General features: G+C 38.7%; 1 protein-coding gene across 3 annotated transcripts in view; it reads left to right on the forward strand.

The window, feature by feature from the left end:
• Positions 1–5,006: 5,006 nt before the first annotated feature.
• lmx1bb (LIM homeobox transcription factor 1, beta b) overlaps positions 5,007–21,802 on the forward strand; it is a 47,610-nt gene continuing 30,814 nt past the window's right edge. The window contains exons 1-4 of one of the 3 annotated variants that reach the window (XM_028458551.1): positions 5,015–5,137; positions 5,378–5,761; positions 6,057–6,179; positions 6,522–6,708. In XM_028458551.1, the coding sequence (XP_028314352.1) occupies positions 6,110–6,179; positions 6,522–6,708 (257 nt within the window). In that variant the 5' untranslated portion in view covers positions 5,015–5,137; positions 5,378–5,761; positions 6,057–6,109. Of the gene's footprint in view, positions 5,138–5,377; positions 6,180–6,521; positions 6,709–21,802 lie in introns of all 3 variants that reach the window. The other 2 variants (XM_028458550.1, XM_028458549.1) reach the window with 2 other exon arrangements.

Raw genomic sequence — 21,802 nt, forward strand, 5'->3', positions numbered from 1 at the left:
AACTATTTAAATAATTTAAAAAAGTGGCCATTTGTTATATTTGTTATATTTATACTTACATTTGTTACGATTTATAACACCACAGTGAACTAAAACGTAGAACCAAGTCTGTGGGATAAAGTAACATAAATAGAAAAAGTATTTATTATTATTATTATTATTATTATTATTATTATTATTATTATTATTATTATTATTATTATTATTATTATTACTTTAAATCATAGTAATACACTCTAAATTCAAATTTGTTTTTGCGTATCTTACATGATTATATTAAATTATTTACTGAATAATGACACTATTTGTTTATGTCCTATACTATTAAAAAGGCTCATAACTGCGTTCGTATGAAAATCAGTTTTTAATTAAATGATTTTATACTTTTGGTCCATTTCAGACTCTTATTTTCTAAAGCTGTGTGTTAGATCACTGTCACACCGGGGACTGGACACTTGTCAAAAACTCAATAAATTTATCGGTGGGAGAAAAAAAAAAAAAACAAAAGGAAAAGGTTTTCTTTCTTTTTTTTCCTCTGAAAGGCTGAAGCCAATAAATCACAACATAAACAAATCTAGTCATGGGTTGACAGTGCTGTATTATACTTGGTCTTAATCCCCAGAGAGCTGCAGGGATTATCCCGCACTATATGAGATAAGAAGAGCTGTGTGGTCGGAAAGGACAGAAAAATGATATGTGAGTGAAGAAGTCAGTGTGTGATCTGATCTTTAGTGATCTCAAACTACATTTTAACTGTTGTGTTCTCATAGTTTGAAATGTGGACGTGGGTGGCACACACTTTCTGACGCATTGACAAAAGAAAACTGAATGAGATGAAATCAGATGAAGATTTAGGGGCCTGCGGGCCTGTGTGGCCCTAAACATGACACTGCTCTGCTTTTTGTTATTACAGCAGTGGCGGTTTGTTTAAAGAGGTAAATCAAAAATATTAAAAGGTTATTTTTTTTTATAAATATAAACGCGCGCAATTACCTTTTAGACACATTAATAAAGACGCACATTTAACAAATAATGCGTTAATTCCAGCCGTTTGAGTGCCGACGATCTGGAATTAGTTTAATTCCGTTTTCTTTTCTTTTTTTCTTTTTTTTTTTTTGTATAAAAATAACGACGGTCAAACCTTCACATTGAGCCTGTGTGTGGATCCTGGGCGGTCAGCGGTAGTAATCTCTCAGCCTCAGCAACGAGCTCACACAGGAGGAAAAATAGGTGCAGGCTAAAAATAAATAAATAAATACAAAAAAAGAAAAAGAAATAGGAAATGGAAGCCTATTTTTCCAAATTCTATGAACGCCCCACGGCTTAGAAATGTCGCTGCAGCAGCATCAGGACCTTCAAGTGCTGCACGAGAGTCGTTTTTTTAGAGCTTTTAAAAAAAAGCATCACAGAGTCTCATTAAAAGATCAAAGTGACTGAACTATCAAAGTACTGCCACCCTGCAATTAAAACCATTATTTATTGGGCTGATTTTGAAACAATTTAAACTAATATATTGTATTTGTAATAGTTTAACTGTGCATTTTTGTTAAAAGCTATAATATATATATATAGCTTTGAACAAAACCTATATTATATATAGTGTATACTGACCCATCTAAATATTTCATATTATTCACAGACACAGACACATGAGAGCAGTGTCTCATGACTTTAACTGGACCTTTTGTATTTTATCATCTTTTTTTTTTTTTTTTTTTTTTTTTTTTTTTTTTTTATAGCAGTCCTGTTGATCTTACATTAAAAAAAAATAAATAAAAAAAACAACCATGAAGATAATAATTACTTAATTTAATCTATTTTATTTTTTATTGTAATTTTCACATTTGGTTTTCAGTCATTTCATTAGAACTGCTTTGTATAGTGAGGCTTTCACATATAGCAGACATTGTGTTGTGCTGTTTCTATTTATCAGTAAAAAAATGTCATGTTATCCACTCAATTCAGTTCTGTTCCTCATGTGAAGTGACCGTGGAAAACATGCGTTTAATGATGAATTAATAATAAATAAATACATAGATAAATAAATAAATAACACTAGGTACTCCCTTTATATAGCAACAGACCACATAAAGTTATGTGCACGCCTGATTTTATATAAATATCAATATTGTTATATCCGTTTAGAAACGTGTACCTTACAATAAGGCAGTGAGATTTATCAGATTTTACAATGTATTTTATCCTAGAATTAGTTTTTTTTTTTTTTTATTTTGCATGAAAATATTGTGTAACATAAATTGATCCTCCATATAATAACAGATGCCATTTATTTTCATTTCAACGCACTTTCTTCCTTAACTTCGTTGCTTATCGTTTACACTGTCACTTCTGTCAAGTTTGGCTTTAAAAATGAAATCCGCGCGCACATCACTGTATTATATATTGTATAATAACATGATCAGATGATAATAATCTCTTCTTACCTTTCCGATGACGGTTGCAACAGGTCTGCTGACTTTAGGGGGTATTTCTATAGTAGTATGTGCTGCAGCTGCACACCTGCTGCCCTGAGAAAGGAGGCCTGTCATGTAGAGGCTCATTAAAACACCGCCGCCTGAAAGTTGGCCGATTGATTTATTGAACCAATGTTTGATGTCCTCGTGCGAGCGGGTGACCTGGCGGGTCCTGCTGAGTGAACGGAGCAGGAAAAGGTGGGGGCGTAACACATGTAGGCCTCACATCCATATATCTCCTTCTACTATTGATTATTGGATATTGATAGAATGTTCAGGTCGTGATGGATCTATAGTGGCGCAATCATTTCATGAGGATGAGGTTATTAACTGTCATTAACCCCACGCAGATCGAATAGATAACAACACCCTCTAGAATAACTCCATTTTATAGACGGACACGTAGGCAACTGACGGCCCGGGGGCCACATGCGGTCCTCGGTTCATTTTTGTGCAAGCATCAAAATAAACCTGCAGAGATTATGTAACACACAAAATTAAGCTATACTCCAAAAACACAGCAGATATCTACAAACATGAACTAAAATGTACAAAATAAGAACAAAAATGCACAAAATAAGAACAAAAATGCACAAAATGATTCCAAACAGACACACAAAACCTGAACAAATGCAACAGAAAATGAAAGGAAAATATTTCAAATGAAAACTAAGATACACATAACAACAAGAATATACAAAATATACAAACATGAAAGGGGAAACATATTGTGTGTTATTTCCTATAGTGCTCGTTATTCTAAAAGCTGACATGACAGTTCATAATAATGGCCCTCAGAGCAGACAATCACAAAAATTGTGGCCCCCATTGTGATCAAAGTTGCTCTTTTCAGCTTTGAAATCTATAGTGTGTTTAAAGATATGTAAGTTTTTTGTTCTATAAAAATTGATGTAAAGAAGTATAGCTAATGATGTTTTGATGTTAACCCTATGCTTGTTTTAATGCCTTAATGTTTATTTGTTTATTTGTTCCTTTCATGAAAATGCAAACCAACATTGCATGAAATACTGTCACGGTCCAAATGAAATATGCTCATGATTGCAAATGAGCAGTAAGACCATTAGCATTATCATTATCTGAATATATGCACCTGTTAGCATTTGGCATAAGGTGAATATTTTATCGTCAAATATGGGTGACTTTTTTTTTTTTTTTTTTTTTTTTTTTTAAAGCACTATTTTAATCATTTTGTGATGAGACATATTGTGATGGCTTGATAACTGGGTCAGAACATAATGTGGGCTGTTCCCAGTCCGCAGCGGTCAAGCATCCAATGTGCTAAACCAGCAACAGGGTCACGACTGGTCAAGCATTATTGCGGCACAAGAGGAAAGAAAGAGTGAAAAGCAAAAAAAAATAACAAATTCAAACACTTGAGAGAAACTGGTGGTGGCTGTGATGGAGAATTATTGTCATATGATGGAGAGAAACGGAAGCAGCTATAAACGAACACAATATCAGACAGGTGGTCATAATCTATGGAAGTTTATATGTAGCTATATCATTATGTGCATTATAGCCATACCAGCAGCTATTCTGGGGTTGAACAGCAGATGGCAACACTAACAATCTGCTGTGTGTGTGTGTGTGTGTGTGTTTGTGTGTGTGTGTGTGTGTGTGTGTGTGCGTGTGTGTGTGTGTGTGTGTGTGTGTGTGTGTGTGTGTGTGTGTGTGTGTGTTGTATGAAGGGCCACAGGTCATCGCCTTGATGCTTCAAAAAGGACACAATTTTTTTTTTAACTAAAGGTAAAAAATAAATAAGTAAATACATTTTTATTCTATGACTGAAAAAAATAAATTGTAAATACAACCACCGTAGTTTGTATTATCATTACAATTATGACTATATTGTATTCGATTCCTTTTATGTATTCATTTATTTCCGTTTATATATCATGAGCGAAGGCTGGTTAAACTCCATGTGTGCACTCCTCTGGGCCTGTGGCCGTAGTGCGTTGATAACAATCAGCGTCTCATGCAGCAGCAGCGGTGGTGGTGGTGGTGGTAGACAATCCTATTAGCGGCCCTGTAGTATTGCCTCGGAGCAATATTCATGATGTGCACCTTAGAACATCTTGATCACACGCTGGCACAAAAAAAAAAAAAAAAAAAAGCTGACAGATCATGTCTGAATTTCAATATAACTACGACCTGTGTCACATTTGTTGTGTTTGCATGAAAAAATATGCTCAGTTTGTTAGTAGTAGTTTGTTTTGATGATATTAATATAAAAAAAAAAACCACACACACACACACACAATCTAAATATATTTTTGCAATAAAATACATCTTGTGAAGGAATTATCACAAATAATAATAATAATAATAATAATAATAATAATAATAATAATAATAATAATAATAATACATAAATAAATAAATAAAAACTAAAAGCAGATCAGACATTTGATATTATTATTGTCTTGATATCAGGCCGGATGTGTCGACGTCATGCCTGACCGAGCGGTGGACAGACGTGCCCGCGCTGAGGCCCGTGCACCACGCAGTGCGGGGACAGACTCTCACCCTGCTGTTATCACCGCTGATCGCCAGGTGCATCCGCAGCTTCCACGGCAGACAATGCACAAAAGAGGCCCTGCATGCATGCGCACTTACAAAGCGCATCTGTAGCTTTACTGATGGTGAGCAAAAAAATGTGGAAAATGGAACACAGTAAATTACATTATATATATATATATATATATATATATATATGGTTGATATTATTATATCAACCATATAACAAGATATTATTATTATTATTATTATTATTATTATTATTATTTGAGTATAAACCTTGTCCTCACACTCTTCCTTCTACATTTCTCTCCTTGTGTGTTTTTATTGGACTGTGTGAATTGTTCTGTATTCTTCTCCAATAGCATCCTGACGGCGGTGAATGGCGGATTGGAAGAAGAAGGAAGAAGAAGAAGAAAAAAAAAGGAAAAAAAAAAAGGTGTAGTGTAGCCATGCATGCAGCAGTGGGAGGATCCACTGGCTTCAATCTCGATCTCTTTTGCAGCGACAGGAGCAGAAACCAAACAAGGCAGCAGCCCTGCTGACTAACCGGGGACACAGATATACAGACATACAGACACAGCTCACTCACACGCACTTTGCACCATCTTTTGGATTTGTTGTTTAACTTTTTTTTTTTTTTTTTTTAGACCGAGTCGCTCATGCTGTCGTGAGTTACACTGTGAAGCCGTATTTTTTTTTTCAGAGAAGATCTAACCGCGTCCTCGCTCCTCTGATCCTTACTACAGGTGACTCTTCAGAGACTTCTTGATTTTTAAAACCACCATTTACACTTCTTTTCAAGGATTCAAAGATCCAGTTTAGATCAAACTGCTGATCGAGCTTTTTTTTTTTTTTCTTCCTCCTACTCCCGTCTTCACTTTTGCTTTTCCTATAGCCCCCCACCCCAACCCCAAACCCCCACCACCCTGTCTGATTGGAGCTCAGACTCTTCAACAGGTTTCCAGACTTCCACTTTTGTGTGCAGAGGGGACTTTAGTGAATCAGGGCTTCTGACCCGTGTTCTTATGGATATTGCAACAGGTCTGGTGTTACTGGAGCGCCTCTCCGTGGGAGAACAGTCCGAGACGCGCATCATGCTGGACGGGATAAAAATTGAGGATCATCCCCTGCGATCGGGGCAGGCCACGCTTGGAGTCATGCTCGGTTAGTGCTTTATTTTTAATTATTATTATTATTATTATTATTATTATTATTATTATTATTATTATTATTATTATTGTTTCATATTGTAACATCATATTTGATTGTTTATTTTATCATTTTGGCCAATACACAATTTGTGTGATTATTTGTAGGCTATAAAATAAAGCAGATATGGTGAAATAACAAATTTGGTCAATACTTGGACGCGCCATAAATAGAGTTTAAAGTAAAAGAGCACCCTAGCTTAGTGGACATTTTTATATTTAAAGTAAACACATTTGCATTGACGCTTAGAAGTCAGAATAAGCCGTGCTCAGGCCTTTTCTCCATGTGCTTCTCCAGGTTCCGATTGTCACCATCGGTCGGTGTGTGAGGGGTGCCAGCGGCCCATCTCCGACCGCTTCTTGATGAGAGTCAACGACTCGTCATGGCACGAGGAGTGTTTGCAGTGCACCGTGTGTCAACAACCTCTCACCACCAGCTGTTACTTCAGAGAAAGGAAACTTTACTGCAAACACGACTACCAACAGTAAGCACCATCTCTCTTTCTCTCTGTCTCTTAACGCATCGCTTTCACTGATTTTTGTTATTTATTTAGTTTTTTCGTGGCGTGCACTGATTTTTAAAATAAAGGGAAAAAATGAAATTAGGATTTACATGGCCTGGGGCCTAACGTGCGCATGAGCAAAAAAACAAAACAAAAAACTGATTAAAAATAATCAAAACGAGATAAAAAATATTACATTTTAAAAATATAATTGTAAATATTTAGTATAGACTATATATTGCGTTGTTTGTCTTTATTTTACTATAGTAAAATAAATAAATGAAAAATACAATTTAATAAATCCATAGCTACTCGTGATATCTGTTTTGAAAAAAATAAAATAAAATCGGACCAATCCTTACATTTTTCTATTTGTTACAGTTTTATTCCACATTTTGCTTCGTTATTGTTACACAGGTTCACTTTTTTTATTCTTTATTCTGATGCGCCTTTAATGGAAATGACGCTCGTGGCCTTCGACCTGCCTCATTTACCCTTAAAAATCATGACGTTTTTTTTAATTATTATTATTGTTATACATTTTTATTTTTTTTTTAATGTTTAAGACATGTATTTACGGACAGACGCCATTACGACTTTTCCGCACGTTTTTTTTTTTTTTTCTTCCCTTTATCCTCCGAAACACAATTCAATTTCCACAATATATATTTCATATGGGATTCTTAATGTCATTACAGTTTGTTCTTATTTTGATTCATCACTACGTTTAAACCCTCTACTAAATTGTACAGTTCGCGTTTGGCGAAATGTAAATCAAGCAGTCCTTTAAAGGTTGAACCTGTATTTCCTGCACAGAGTTTTACACCTTAAATTTTAAAGCTCTCATTGGCTTAGAAGAACATTAACTCACACAAGTAAATACATTCATTAATAATAACTTTCTGTGCGCAAACACATTAAAAAAAGATACAGAAAAAATAATTTAATTGATTATAAGACTAATACATTGTATAATTTAATTTGATATTTCTGTCATTAACTCAATAAATTCAAGAATGCACTATTAATGTCACAAGTGCTATTAATAATTTTCTACATTGTACATATATAATTAAAAAAAAAACACTATTTCATTCTCTTATTTATTGTTAATTGTATTTTTTTTATAAATAAAAAACGATTGATTAAGAATAAAGAAGTCCCAAAACATTTAAATGAATGAATAAATAAAAACATAAAATAATTACTTTAATGGTTGCAGGAATTCGCCAAGGATTTGCATGTATTTGTTTACTAAATTAGTGAATAGTCCCATAAAATTATCTGTGATGGCAGATATAGTGGAGCCTAATTTACAGAAGTATTACAATACAGAGGTTAGCTGTTGTGGACTGCCGAACCCTGCGGTGTCCTGTGTTTCCCATCGCATGAGCGCTTTTCATGCTTGTCACTGAATTTTCAGCTTTTTGTGTCCAGCCCTTTTAACAATTCTACTTCGATTAACCGGGACATTATGGCTCTCTGCTAGATGCCCTGCAAGCAACAAAGAGTTACATCTATTGCCATGCGTGCTATTCATCCAGCTTTGTGACATGAGTTTAGTCTGCCTTATAACAATAGAAAATTCATAGCAGTAACTAGGGGATACCAGGGCCTCGGCCTCGGCTCAGGGTGGAAGTTGAGACATTCGGATGGAGAGAATGATCTCTTTCTCAGGCCTGTTGTGAATTTTCCCCTTTTGAAATTGTATTGATGCACATATGGGATACAGACACTTAGCGGCATGCAAAAGCGGTTTGTGGCGGATAGTTTATTTTTGATATGAGAAAAGTGTTTTCAGAAATAAGACAATGTCTTCCTTTTCTGGCTCTACTTGCTTGCATGAACATGTGCATGGAAGTCTGAACTTTCCAGCCAAACACAACAACCTGCTGAGCGCCGTCCTGCTCCCTGAGCGCTGTTATTTATCACATCTTTTAATTCATCTTCTACCTTTTTTTCCTTTAACACCCCACCCCCCCATCCCCCCACTCCCAAGCTGAAATAGCCGGTGGCTTCCTCCATCCCGCCGACACACCTATCCCATTTTTATTGTTGTTTGTTCCACTTGCATTGATAGGATACTTAAAGATGTAATTGGCACCTTTTTGACTTTTATGACACCCATTTAAGATGCATTTGTCAGCCCACAAACTGCTTTGGGCTGTGAAGAGAGCTGCTAACCTTACCGAGGTCTTTGTGCCTAATTACATTCCTACAGCAACTGATTCATGCCCCATAATATGCTCTCACTAGCTATTATAAATCAAGGAATTGGCAAGCAGTGTTTTTTTTCACACCTAGAACAGGTTTAAATGCAGACGGGGGAAACAATTGTTTACGCCCTGATTAAGATTCCCACCTATGTAGTTCAACACACCTCGCTCCATATAGTACAATTACACATGAACGAGACTTGATTTTATTAGCCCTTTCCATGTGTGCTTTTCATGCTATGCAGACGACTTAGTTGTATTGTCCCAGGTTTGAGTTGTTGTGAATGAGCGACTCAATGTTATACAGAAATGTCTTTAATGGGGAGACAAAGGACATTTTAGCACGCAATGGGTTAGTTTTTGCTGAAATGTTTCAGCTTGTTAGAAGTGAACAAGCCGAGGTGTCAGTAGGATGAGATCCGTAGCTGTAGAGAAAGAACAAGCTCCAACGAGCTGGGCGGTATGTAAAAGGTAGAGTGGAATTACACCATTCCAGGAGAGTTTGTTGTGCCCTGGTGTTGTGAGGTCAATTATACATCATTAGATGGAGGGCGATCCGTTCCCCAGAGGGAGCTTCCCTCTAACCAAGCAGATGCTTTGAAAGCAGCGGTGTAATGAGCCCTTTCACTTCACCAAAAATGTTGGACAGCACGCCTGTAATGGATTGCCTTGTTAGAAACTGCCATGGGTTGCTTCTAGAAAACATAGCATTAGCTAACTATACCCCATGCTGCCTGCTAATGAATTAAACTCCTGCTTAGGTTTTTTTTTCTTCTTTTTTTTCCATGCTCCATTCAGCTTTACTGTTAAGGAAAATGTTATATAAAAATGCCAAGTTTGCAGATTTTTCCTAATCTCCAAACTCAAGTGCTGTAAGCAAAAAATAAAATTCAGGTCACGGTAGTATGAGTAGTAAAATGAAAAAAAAAAAAACAAAACAAAAAACAAAGGGAAAAACACACACACACAGCAGTGATGAAGCCATAAAGCAGAGCTCCCAGAACCTGTCTCACCTCCCATGTACGCTGGACGATCCCCTGGTGTGCTGAGAGGTGCTTTTTAGAGCAGTTTGGAGTAGCCTCCTGTGAAATTGTTGTTTTTTAATTAGCTGTGCTTGGGACGCTGCAGCAGTGTGAGCCGGAGAGATGCTGACGGCTAGCTTTCTAAGTGAGTTCACCCAATGTGTGTGTGTGTTTGTGTGTGTTTAGGACCCTCCAGCACGGCCTGGCACTTTGTGAACACTCACACACTCACCGAAAAAAACACTCAAGGATGTACTTTGTGTTGTTAACCCAGCTGGGTAGTTTTGCAGTTAATTAAAGGGTGTCCTCAATCCTGTTAAAGCATTTCACAGGCAGCTCTGTAGGCAGATCTGCGGGTGTACACTCCTCGCTGCAGAACTTTTAAACTTCCTGCTCCACTTTTATCTTAGATTCTCCCTAAAAAAAAAAAAAAGGATAAAAATGTGACTCCGGCTGTTTCTCTATGGGTAAATAAAAGAGGACCTCTGCAGAGAGACAAATCTAATGTTAGAAACACAGAGCTGGATAATATTGCTTCAGCTTGCTGGGAGTTTTAGTGTTCATGGTGGAGCTGGCTGGAGCTGGCCCCGCTCTTCTGTGAGGAAGTATTGGGTTTTATGTCAACATGGCCCGGCCTGTCCCAGCAGCATACGCATACGGATGCATCATCTGTCATCTCACGGTTCGCTGGCCGTGACTCCCTCAAAACCCAGATACATTCACGCTCATTGAGGACCTGTTCATCCACATCACATTGAAGCTTTTTTTTGATTTTAACAATTTCTCTGGATTATTTTTCTGTTATTTGTATGTCCAAGGCATGCTGTTCTCATTTACGCCATAAAAACTCACAATTTTTTAATTAGAAAAAGAGAAAAAAAAGAAGAAAAAAACAGGTTTAGTGTGTGTGTGTGTGTGTGTGTGTGTGTGTGTGTGTGCACAGAGCAGAACGCTATGGGGAGCCACAGAGACTCAGCCAGGGTAATGCCCATCACCACCGCTTTCAGAGGCCAGACGGGTGGCGAGGGATTCAGAGGGAGGTGTTTGTGACGTGCTGGGGAGGAGAAGGATCTGCACAGGGATCTGCTCACGTTACACTTGCACGATAGCAAAGGGGTGCAGAGGAACTCGAGCATGCAATTTGTTGGTAGCCACAATTTAACCTCATCTCCTAAAGCTTGGTGTTAGGCAGCCAGTGGGACATGTCAGTCATTCAAGGCTGAGGAGAGGGCTGGGAGTTTTATTTCCATGTTCTCGAGCTTTTATCCATCTTCAGTTTGTTGTCACGTCATGATCATTTTTGAAATAACGCAAACAATAATTGTTAAATTTATTCCAAAATCTATAAATTTCTCACAGTTTCATTAACTCAACAGTGTTTTACAATTGCCAGTTACATCTTTAGATAAGTTTTGAATCATTTCCATTTGATAATTTTCTTTTTTCATAAAACAGTTGATTTCAAATTTTGTGATGTTAAAAATATAAATATTTTTTTGCATTTCTTTGGGTTTTTCCCTCCTATGTTTTTGCTATTATAGCTCTAAAATAGCCCACAGTGTTTTTTTTTTTTTTTTTGAGGCGTTCCTGCTCTAACGTGCATGAGAAATAGAGACATGGCCTCTGCCGCTGGCTCGCAGTATTGCTGCTGGCCCCAACTGTGTATATGTGAGCCCACTCTGGAATGTTTTTCCAACACGTAGGCTTTTCACAGATACACAAGAGAGGACTGGCATCATAGTGGCAAGTGCTGCATTCAGACTGTTGTGTGCCCAAGGCTTACTGTCACACTCACATCACACATTCTAGCTCTACATGGGAATGGGCAGAGCAGCATGTTTGCCTACATACACCCCAGGTTTTTGTGAGGGTGTCTCCCAGCTCCTTTCGTTCTTTGTCTTTAATCTAAGCTTTTCCGTTACCTAGCATTCACTCTCTGTGTTGTAAAGACATATCAGTCGTAGTCGTGGCACATCAGATTCAGTCCCCGTGTAGATTTTTGCACAGAGGCGTCAAAAAACATTCTTGTCTTTTTTTCAAAACCATTTTAATCTTCGTCAAATGAGATTAGCCCCCAAATACTGGTATTCCTGGCCAAAGTGACTGACAGAGATTTGCACTTTTATCATTAAGTGTGACACTAAGCTGGTCAGAGCTTTGTCTTGAATGGATGGTCTGACGGAAACGGGGGCTCCTAATCCTTTTATTTGTGTCAGACCTAGAAAAAGGAAAGAAAGGAGCCGAGTGGGATGTGGCTGCAGAATGCCGTGGCCCTTAGTCCTTTCCAGACCCAGCCTCCACAGCCAAGTGAGCATGAGACTCATCTTATGTGGTCTATGCACTCGAGCAGACACGCTCACACGGGCTCTAACACATTTGTGCATCTACAGCACAGCACGTTTAGATTATTTACCAAAGCCACTGCACACGATTAACGATACATTGACTAGAAATGTTGACAGACGGCTCAGTATTTTTGCAAAAGCTCAGGAATACACTCATGCACAGTCACTTAGAGGTAGTACCCACTAACAGTCACCACGGAGCATGCATCCATCTATGAGACCAAGGATTGCAATAGCAGGAGGTTCAGTCTAGGATGAGATTAATAAAGTTTGCCGGTTCCCTGGTCGAGGTCCAATGCAAAGCTTTTGTGTGCAGCTCACATCATGTTGTGGGGCTTCAGCTTCTTTTGTGTATGCACCCTTGCGGTAATCCATCTGCAGCGGGAGTCCCCCGGGGCACTTTATTTACTCATTCAACTGTTTGGAAGTCTGTTAGACTGCAGAGCAGATGCAGTGAGACCAATGTGATTACTTTAACCAGCACTTGCAGATTCCTGCCCACTGCCCAGCATCCTCTTCTCACCCTGGAGCCGACGTGCTCGGCAGGTGAGCAAGAAGGTCCACAACAGCTCATCCCTTACTGTTCAAGGCCTCCGCAATATTCTCTGTCAATAAGAGCCTATAGAACCAGCAGCGTCTAGGCACCAAAGAGCAGACACTTTTACTGCCTATGCTGCGTCATATAGTGAATACACTAACATCTACTGTATATTCAATTGCAAACAAAGAAATACATTCAGTCATACATCCATCAGTATAAACCTAGAGCCATGTATTTGGGTCTAACCCCCATGTTAAACCACTACAGGCTGTCATACAGTCTGAATTTACTTTCCGTCTCTTCCCCTTGGCGTGGCAGGGGAGTTTGGTTGCTATCAGCTGCCAGAACCAGCTTCCACAGCGAGAGATCCCTAAACTCACTGTTTAGAACCAGCCGCTGATTGCTGATGGCTGTCTTGGCAAGAAAAAGAACCTCGTATGAAAATAGTGCAGATTGGATTTCTGCATGTCTGACTCACCCCTCCTCTTCGGCCCCCCACAGCACGCTAGCATGATTTGTGCATGAGGTCCCGTGACCCATGGAAGCTTCAAAAAGCAGCAAGGGGAAATATTTGGATGATCCTGACGGGGGAGTGGAGACGTAGGAGGGAGGTAGAGACCATGGGGGCTTGGTGAGAGCAAGGATAAGCATTGTAAAGCAAGGCAGATGTGAAGAATCTGCAGCGGAGCCACGACAAGGGAGTGGGTGTAAAGACGATGACTGCCCGTTCTGGACTTCTTTAAAACCTCCACCTACGCAGTATCCCTGAGAAGGCGTCTCTATGCTCGCAAAAATATGTCAATAAGCTACAGGGTGCTAAAGAGTTGCTTTTGAAGAGGAATCTACAATCAGGTGCCATGCCATGAAACCGATCTGATCTGGTTTGTACCCCCACCCCCTGGTGGACACCCCCAGACACTCCTCTGCTCCTTTTACCTTTCTACTTTCGGCTGGATGTATTAATGTTTCCCAGAAACGTGTTACAGTGCATTCTCCTAGGTAACTCCACATCTTCAAAACTGATGCAAAACGATCCAGTGTTTCTAAAAGGGAAAGATAATGGATTAAGACATGAAGATTTTTCAACATGTTTTTGTGCCTGTGTGTGACTTTATTTTGCTCTCAGAATGGAGAATTCTATGTTAATGGCTCCAAAGGAGAAAGAAAATGTCTCTGCAGGTCAAGGCCAAGACAATTACCTGTGTCATAATAGTGTTTGGTTTAACCACTTGGTCAAATGACACATGATTTATGCACAGAAATAGCCCCTGGTAGCAGCTAACCCTGTTGAAAACCTCATCTATGATCCATCTTTACTTCTTCTTTCTTGGTTATCGGCGTGTTGCAACCAACTTGAATAGGTGCATATCGCCAGCTACTGTACATGTTTTTTTTCATTACTTTTCCCTTTGAAGGCTGGGTCCAAAGGTGGTCCGATCAATTTACGGCATGCACACTTGTCGCGAGCAACCCTGGTGTCTGTCTGCCTTTACACGGTCCCTGCAGGCCCTGCATCACTGGGAATGGCTCGCTCCGCCTTGGGCCAGAGCCTTGCTCTGAAACCAGAGCTCCAGTTCTGTGTTGTGATCCCAGCTGGAGGGACAGGTCGAACTCAGCGTGCAGCTCTGTCACAGCGTGCAGTCGGGGTCAACGGTTGCCTCTCAGTCGTCAGTGTACATTGCTCTGCTGTGCTTGCGCGTTGCACCCCGTAGAGCTGGGATATTTATTGAGCTGCAGTTTTCAGTACGTTACAGATGGTGTGTGAGGACGAATATCAGTGAACTGGAGTGTTGATGGAGTCGGGCTCAGTTGAACAACCCGAAAAGTGTCTAATGTTTAGATAAATGTTGTTTCAAAGTGATGTTGTCACTGCAATCTGTCTTACAGTGAAATTCATCTCCAATGTCCAAGTGGAAATAGTGTCTGCTTGAAATGTAAAATATCAATATTACCTTTGTGTTATATACTGTATATAAATATGTCTGTGTTTTTAACACATCTGAATTTATCAGTCCCTGTCTTTTTTACATGTAAATGCACATACTTATTATACTTGATTATTTTAGTATGTGTGTATTGGCTCTGTCACCCAGCCAGGCATTAGACATACAGTTGGAAGAGAACACAGTGTGTGGATTCTCCTCGTGCTGCTGCTCTGTAAGCAGAATGCAGTGTGTGCCACCCAAACCACCCACCACCGGCACTCGCACCTGCACCCCCTCCTCCATCATCAGCCACCTCACCCTGCTCCCCATGCTCTCCCAGAACTGGGCCTGTGGCCTGTGGATGAGTGCTACATCCTGGCTGTCAGCACAGGGGTTAGCTAGGGATTGGCCTGTGGTGGAAGTGCAGTATCAGGAGCTGTCTGTCAGCTCCTCGTTCCACTTCCTCCCGCCCCTCGCCGCCGGCAGCAGTCAGTGCCTCAAACATACAGTGAGCTGTGACTCACACTCAGATCTCTGACTTGAAAAAGAAAGGATCACCCTCAGAATAGACATATTCATAGTCTGGCCAATAAAAAGGGGCTGTTTGAGTGCTCGGGTGTTGTGTTTTTAAACCGACCGCGAAAGCATTGACAGATGGTTTACTGTTTCACGCAGTATTTCATTTCAGGTACTTTTAACTGTTGCTCCCTGACTTTTTAAGCTCAATCACTCACCTAAGACTCCAACTGCTTTACAACCAAATCATAGAAAAATCCATTCCCATTTATCATATACAGTTTTTGTATGAATTGTTAGTGCTTTTCTTTTTTTTCTTTTTTGGAATAGAAACTCTCTAATGTGTGCACAAGTATAATTAACTCATACACACACATCTGTACTGTACGGAGATGTCTACACGTGTTGATGTTTGCATCCATAATCAGATGAAATGGTCCATCTCTTCTTCTAAATGTCACATGGACACATAAAGGCCTGTGGGAGCATTTTAGCTGGATGCATCTTACACTAAGCAGAAGCCATAAAGCAAGCACAAGGTCACAGAGGTCACACTGGCATCACTTCATCATCATGGCTTACATGTTGGAATATGAATTACTGCCTTTAAAGCTTTATTCTGTCAGATTTGAAGTGGATTACTATTTTTACTCTCGTGGAATCGTTTTAATTATGAAAGCGTTTTTTAAAGATAAATTGACAGACATAGATTCATGTTACTTTGGGTTAGTTTTGTTTGGCAAAAGCGACAACCGCCGTCAAAGAGCATTGTAACCAGTAAAACAACTATATTACACATAATCGTCATTACCATTCTTGAAGCTTGTGTGATTCCACAGCCTCAGTGCGGCACACATGTTTTTCTTGCTGCCCACAAGTATGTCTGTACGAGGGACTATCCACACACATGCTGCCATTCATATTTCTACCATAGGTTTTAGTCTCACCACAGTTTATACATCAGCTTAAGCCAGGCTAACCATCTCACTCGCACTGTCACACATGCTGATATATCGACTTCACATTGTTTGTGAAGTTTGTTAAGGTAACTATTGATGGGCACAGAAAAGTGCAGAATGTGAGAGATAGTCATTTAAATAACCTACTGTAAGTGCCTGTGCTTTAGGAACTGTTGAAATATTTCATGAGAATTTATAGCTTCAGCGAGCAGAAGACCACTGGAGCACTGTAGTGTCAGATAGCTTTATATCATAAAGATATAAGTATAATAATAATAATAATAATAATAATAATAATAATTATTATTATTATTATTATTATTATTATTATTATTATTATTATTATTATTGTTATTATTATTATTATTATTATTATTATTATAAAATGCAAAATCTTTACTGCCCACAGCTTTGGAAAATTTCTTTGAGACTGGTTTGTCATCATTAATGAAGTTAAAAACAACAAAATATCAAAAAAAAAAAAAAAAAAAAACTTACATCTTTAAGTTCAGCAGAGGAGTTTATTACGTCTTGTATATAGGGCTGGGTATATAGGGTTCTTGTACACATTCTTTGTGACTTTATCCTCTCTGTATCGTCTCCCAGACGCCAGTTTTACAAATGTTCCATAAAGATGATGAACAGGGTCACATAGTATTTTTTGTTGGGCCTTTTGATTCACTTGAGCATCATAAAAAATCCTGAACGTGTTTGGCATTTGCCAGTGATTTTTTACTGGCCCTTCTGGTGATTGTGGACAGATTGTTTTTGTCCTTTGCTCCCAAGTGACTAAACCATGCAAATAAGTTAAATACTCATCTTCTTCTTCGAATAATAATAACAATAATAATAAAATAATTGTCTAATAGCACTATCATATTTAAGTGTAATTTAGTACTTGTCATATAAAGGCCTATTTTTTAATTATTAACAATTCATTTTCAATTGTGATGCAATACTGTCACTGTTCATTATTTCCTTTTTTGTGGGTAAATGGTTGGGTTGGATTTATTGCAGCTTCCTAGCTACAGATTGTGAATTTGGATTTAAAACAGGTTCTTATGTGGGAGTTCTCTCTTGATGTGCTCGATTATACTCCAGGGAATCCAGTCTCAATTCACAAACCAGAAAGCTATAGATACTTGATTCATTGTATGTAGGCATTACATTTACCAGAGAATTGATGGCCTGTGCCTGTCTATGACATGCGTATGATATGTGTTTACTGAACCTAAAGCATTAGAAGAGGTGAAAATAAGCTGTCGATCATGAATAGACAAGGTTAGCTTGTACCATACCTCCCATGTTTGGCTACTTTTTCAGTCCGCTCGTTCCGCCTCATGTGGTAAACCCCGCTCTGCTGGCACTTAACACGAGTGAAGCAACCCATAAAAAATGTCTTTTGCACGTACCATTTCGCCCAGGTCTGCTTTTTTCACACATTCTGGTGCTAATAGGCTCTGACACACCCTAAACAACTGCCCTCTCAAAGAGAACATTGAGTGTGGAGCGGCGGTTTGCTGTCCGGGAGAAGCCTGCGGTTCTGGAGCCAGAGAAGTAGTCGTGCCTTGCCTCCCCACAGAGATGACAGGAAGATAAGAAAGAGAGGTGGCCTCTCCACACAAAAACATCTCCCCAGGAGTTAACCTAATGTTGGCAAAGGTGGAGGGCTTTAAAAGTCAAGTCGGAATCTTTACTGAAAAAAAAAAAAATACAGAGTGAAAAAAAATAATGATTTCTGCACCAGACTTAAGAGTTCTGAACAATGTTGACAGGGGCTGTTAAGAGAGTGCAAATATCTCGCTCATGTTTAGGTTACAACAGCCTCTGTGTATTTCAACTTTGGTTTGTGACACAACGTTCCCTATCCAACAGCCACAGGAATACAGGGGGGGTCGAAATCTAAGTGCATGCGACAGACTCTTGGCAGACTAGTGTAGTTATAAGAGAAAACCGCTCTAAGTTTGCAATATTTGAGAAGGCAAAGTGAAAAGGTGGCCATTTCTTCCAGGCGATGCGTAATGAGGGAAATGTAGGCAAGAAGAAACAGCGAAGCGGTTTCTGGAAGCACCACTAACACAGGGATCAGCAGCATTAAAAAAGATTTACACTCCCAGCTCTTAAACATTTTTTTTTTGCGCAACGGTTCTTCTTTTACAGATATTTCAAGGAAGTAATAAACTGCACTGACAAGCGTCGGAGAGCCTTTGAAACATCCCTCATGGCTAACAGATCTTCTTCACTGCTATCACTGAACCGCTTCTTTGTGTTTTTTTTTATTTTGTTTTATTACAAGTCAGCCTGTTTTCTCCCTGTTAAGTGCAGCTTGTGATATGATTATCATTTTGTTGCTGTTTATATCCAAAGAACCTTTGGTAGATGACTATATTACATCAAACATTGTATTTTCCTGTTTCCTGTGGGTTTTCTGTCTTTTTCTTGAAAGTTCTTTTGAAGCTCCCTACGCGGTTCAGAATGAGTCCCTGCACAGTGTAAGATGTCATGCTCCCACTGTGCTGACCAACATGCTCCGCTGGCCCTGACGTCCCAATAACATTTAATGGTACTAGAAAATCCTAATGGAAACTCTTACTTTGCCTTGTAATCACTTTAAATCCCCTCCTCTCAGGTTTCTCCTTGCTTTATATACTGTAATAATTCCTAGCATCATTGATATACTCACAGCTAAGAGAAGAAAACGTGGACAAAATGTTTGTTATCTGCTAATTATTAAGAATAGGAGACAAATTAATGAAGCAGACAATACACACCACTAGGGGTGTGTATTGTCTGACATCTGGTGATACGATTCGTATCACGATACGATACAATATATTCCGATATTAAAGTATAAGACGATTATTGCGACTTTTTAATATATATATAGATATATATATGACTTATGAAACAACTAATCTGTAAATGTGTACACCTTCATGAGAACATTATGTATGAATATATATTTTATTGGCATATTTTACACTCAAAACATTGACTTAAACATTCCATGTGCCAACAACTTAAAATAAAAAAAATAAAAAACACAATACAATCTGCCTGTGGCTTTTAAACCAACGTTGACTTTAGTGCATCTTAACTGAGGTATATGTCTAGAACAACAAAACAATGCAGAAAGTTAGTACTTTCTTTTTAGATTTTTTTGAAAAAACAGCTGGGCAAAAAAAAAAAAAATCGATATGGATACATTTTGAATCGATTCGAGAATCGCGCAACGTATTATCGCAATATATCACTGAATCGATTTTTTTCCACACCCCTAATTACCATAGTATTGTTGTTTTTTGTTGTCTCACTGTCCCTCAGTGACGCTGCACCAATCGAGTAGTGAGATGTGGGGGGGGGGAGTCATGCTGTCGCATGTATATGTCTTGGTGTGTGATGAAGTAACATCTCGACATCGCGCAGGTTCAAGAAGAAAGAGCCTGCTTCTGATTAGTCACTCTGATGTGCAGCGAACAATTCCTGTGGTCTGCACACGGCTGAGTGTTCTCGGTGGTTGGTGAGTTTGTATTTATGCTCAGACATGTAGGACTTCACTTTTTGGACGTCAGCTCCTGCATCTTCTTCCAAATAGTTGAGCACAGCAGCAGTTTTCTGCCAAAATTATCTCAAATTTGAATCGTTTTGCAAAAAATCAATGTCTAGAATGATAGCGGTTGTCCACAGAGCAAGCATTACCACAAGGTGCTGGTGACTAACTAAAAATAAGCTGAATAAATATAAAGACATGAATTATGATTTTAATGCCAAAAAATACTTCCAAGAAAGTCAGTAACCATAATTAAAGGGCAAATGAAGTATTTTGAATGCATCAGCGCAGGGAGGCTGTTGTACCTTTGGCCTTACTGGCAACTGGCAGAGTTTATCTAAAGCAGCACATCTGTGCAGATGCCTGGCATAGAGTCACGAGCAGTAAAAACGTCCTCAGGTGGTAAATGTTTATGGTGAGGATCCATAAGAGTAGCCAGATCAAAGCGCTACGCAAGGACGTTCAGCGGAAAAAACTGGAATAAAGAACAAAATCAGTTAATCATACAATCAAACAATGAGGGGGAGGAGTAATGCTCTGTTTGCTTGTGTTGCTTTTGTTTTATTGACGTGAAAAACAGTCCCCCAGTACAAAACAACAGAGCAGTCATATGAAAAAGAACAATAGCAGTATAAAGAAAGAAGGAAATATGCTACTTAGACAAACGAAAAGGTCCTTTTTATTAGGCAGACGTTATTCTTTCTTCTCCAAGGATTGTGAGCCAATGTATTTCAGTCTGTTTTTGACATTTTCATTCTCTGCGAATTTTTGGGTTTGTGACGGAATTTCTTTTTAGCTTTAACAATGAAAAAAGGTTTTAGCCCCACACAAGGACCTTACATTCTTTCTGCTGCTCGTCTTCATTGAATGGTGATTTATTAGACAGATGACAAAAAAGATATATCCTCTAATCCTCTAATCTGGCCCACACTATTGTACCTGACCATTTAGAAATTACAATCATTCATTATTCAATTTTCTAATCGTGTTGAAAGAAAATCAAACAGTTTTTGATACATGGTTCATTATCTGAAGGGGCTTATGTACGGTGCATCCCATTGGACTGTAACAGGAATCCTGAAGCAATAGGAGTTGTGTATCCCACAGATCTGTCGATCCTTTCCTGTCCTGTCATCTGCTTTGGGCTACAACTATAGGTAGGAATTATTACCATGGAGATAAGCCAATGCTTTCCTGCAAGATGTATGAGGTGTTTGGACAAAGCAAGAGGTGCACCTGACCTGGTAATAAAACGTGTGAGGACACAAGGCTTGCACAACAACTTCCTTTTGCTGAAATCTAATATTTAAACATAAAAACAAAGTGAAAAATTACTCTTCAAAATATAATATTTATGAATTTGTATTAAATGTATTGATTACAGAGATGAAGGTTTACGTGTAAATAATTGAAAAAGATAATTATACATACAGTAGTTCCAAAGCCATTTTATTAACTGAAAACATAAATTCCTTTAGATTATTTGTGTTTATGAGAAAAGGGAAAGTGATCAGGTAGCTGCCGCCACGTGAAGCGTGTGTGGGAGAAACATTCCTCCAGCTCACCATGTTAATTCACAGCTCCAGGGTCTGCACCAGCTTTCCCTCTTTGAAGTTTCTCAGCACGTTGTTGCCTCCTCCCCATCAAGTGAACTCCTGGCCTTTTAGCATTTTTATTTATCAGACAATCTATCACGTGTAAAAGCTGAGATGATGAAAGGATACAGGCAGACATCGCTTTCACACATCGAGGACGACACCCTGACAAATTTCAGCTTTAAAGTGGATGGCACTTTAAATGCCAAAAGAGCATCAAATCGTTCATCTCCGTAACCTTCTTTAAGAAGGCAGGCCTAGGACATATAACAATTTAATCCAAACGTTTATTATAAGTAAAAGTAATTTCCTACTGTTTTTACAAATAACAGAAAATTAAGACAAACACTCCAATAGATCCAAATTCATTTCAGCCTTAAGACCTGGTCCTGGTCCCAAAATTTAAA

Source organism: Gouania willdenowi, chromosome 9 (genome assembly GCF_900634775.1).
Source record: "Gouania willdenowi chromosome 9, fGouWil2.1, whole genome shotgun sequence".
In the NCBI taxonomy this organism is placed as follows: domain Eukaryota; kingdom Metazoa; phylum Chordata; class Actinopteri; order Blenniiformes; family Gobiesocidae; genus Gouania; species Gouania willdenowi.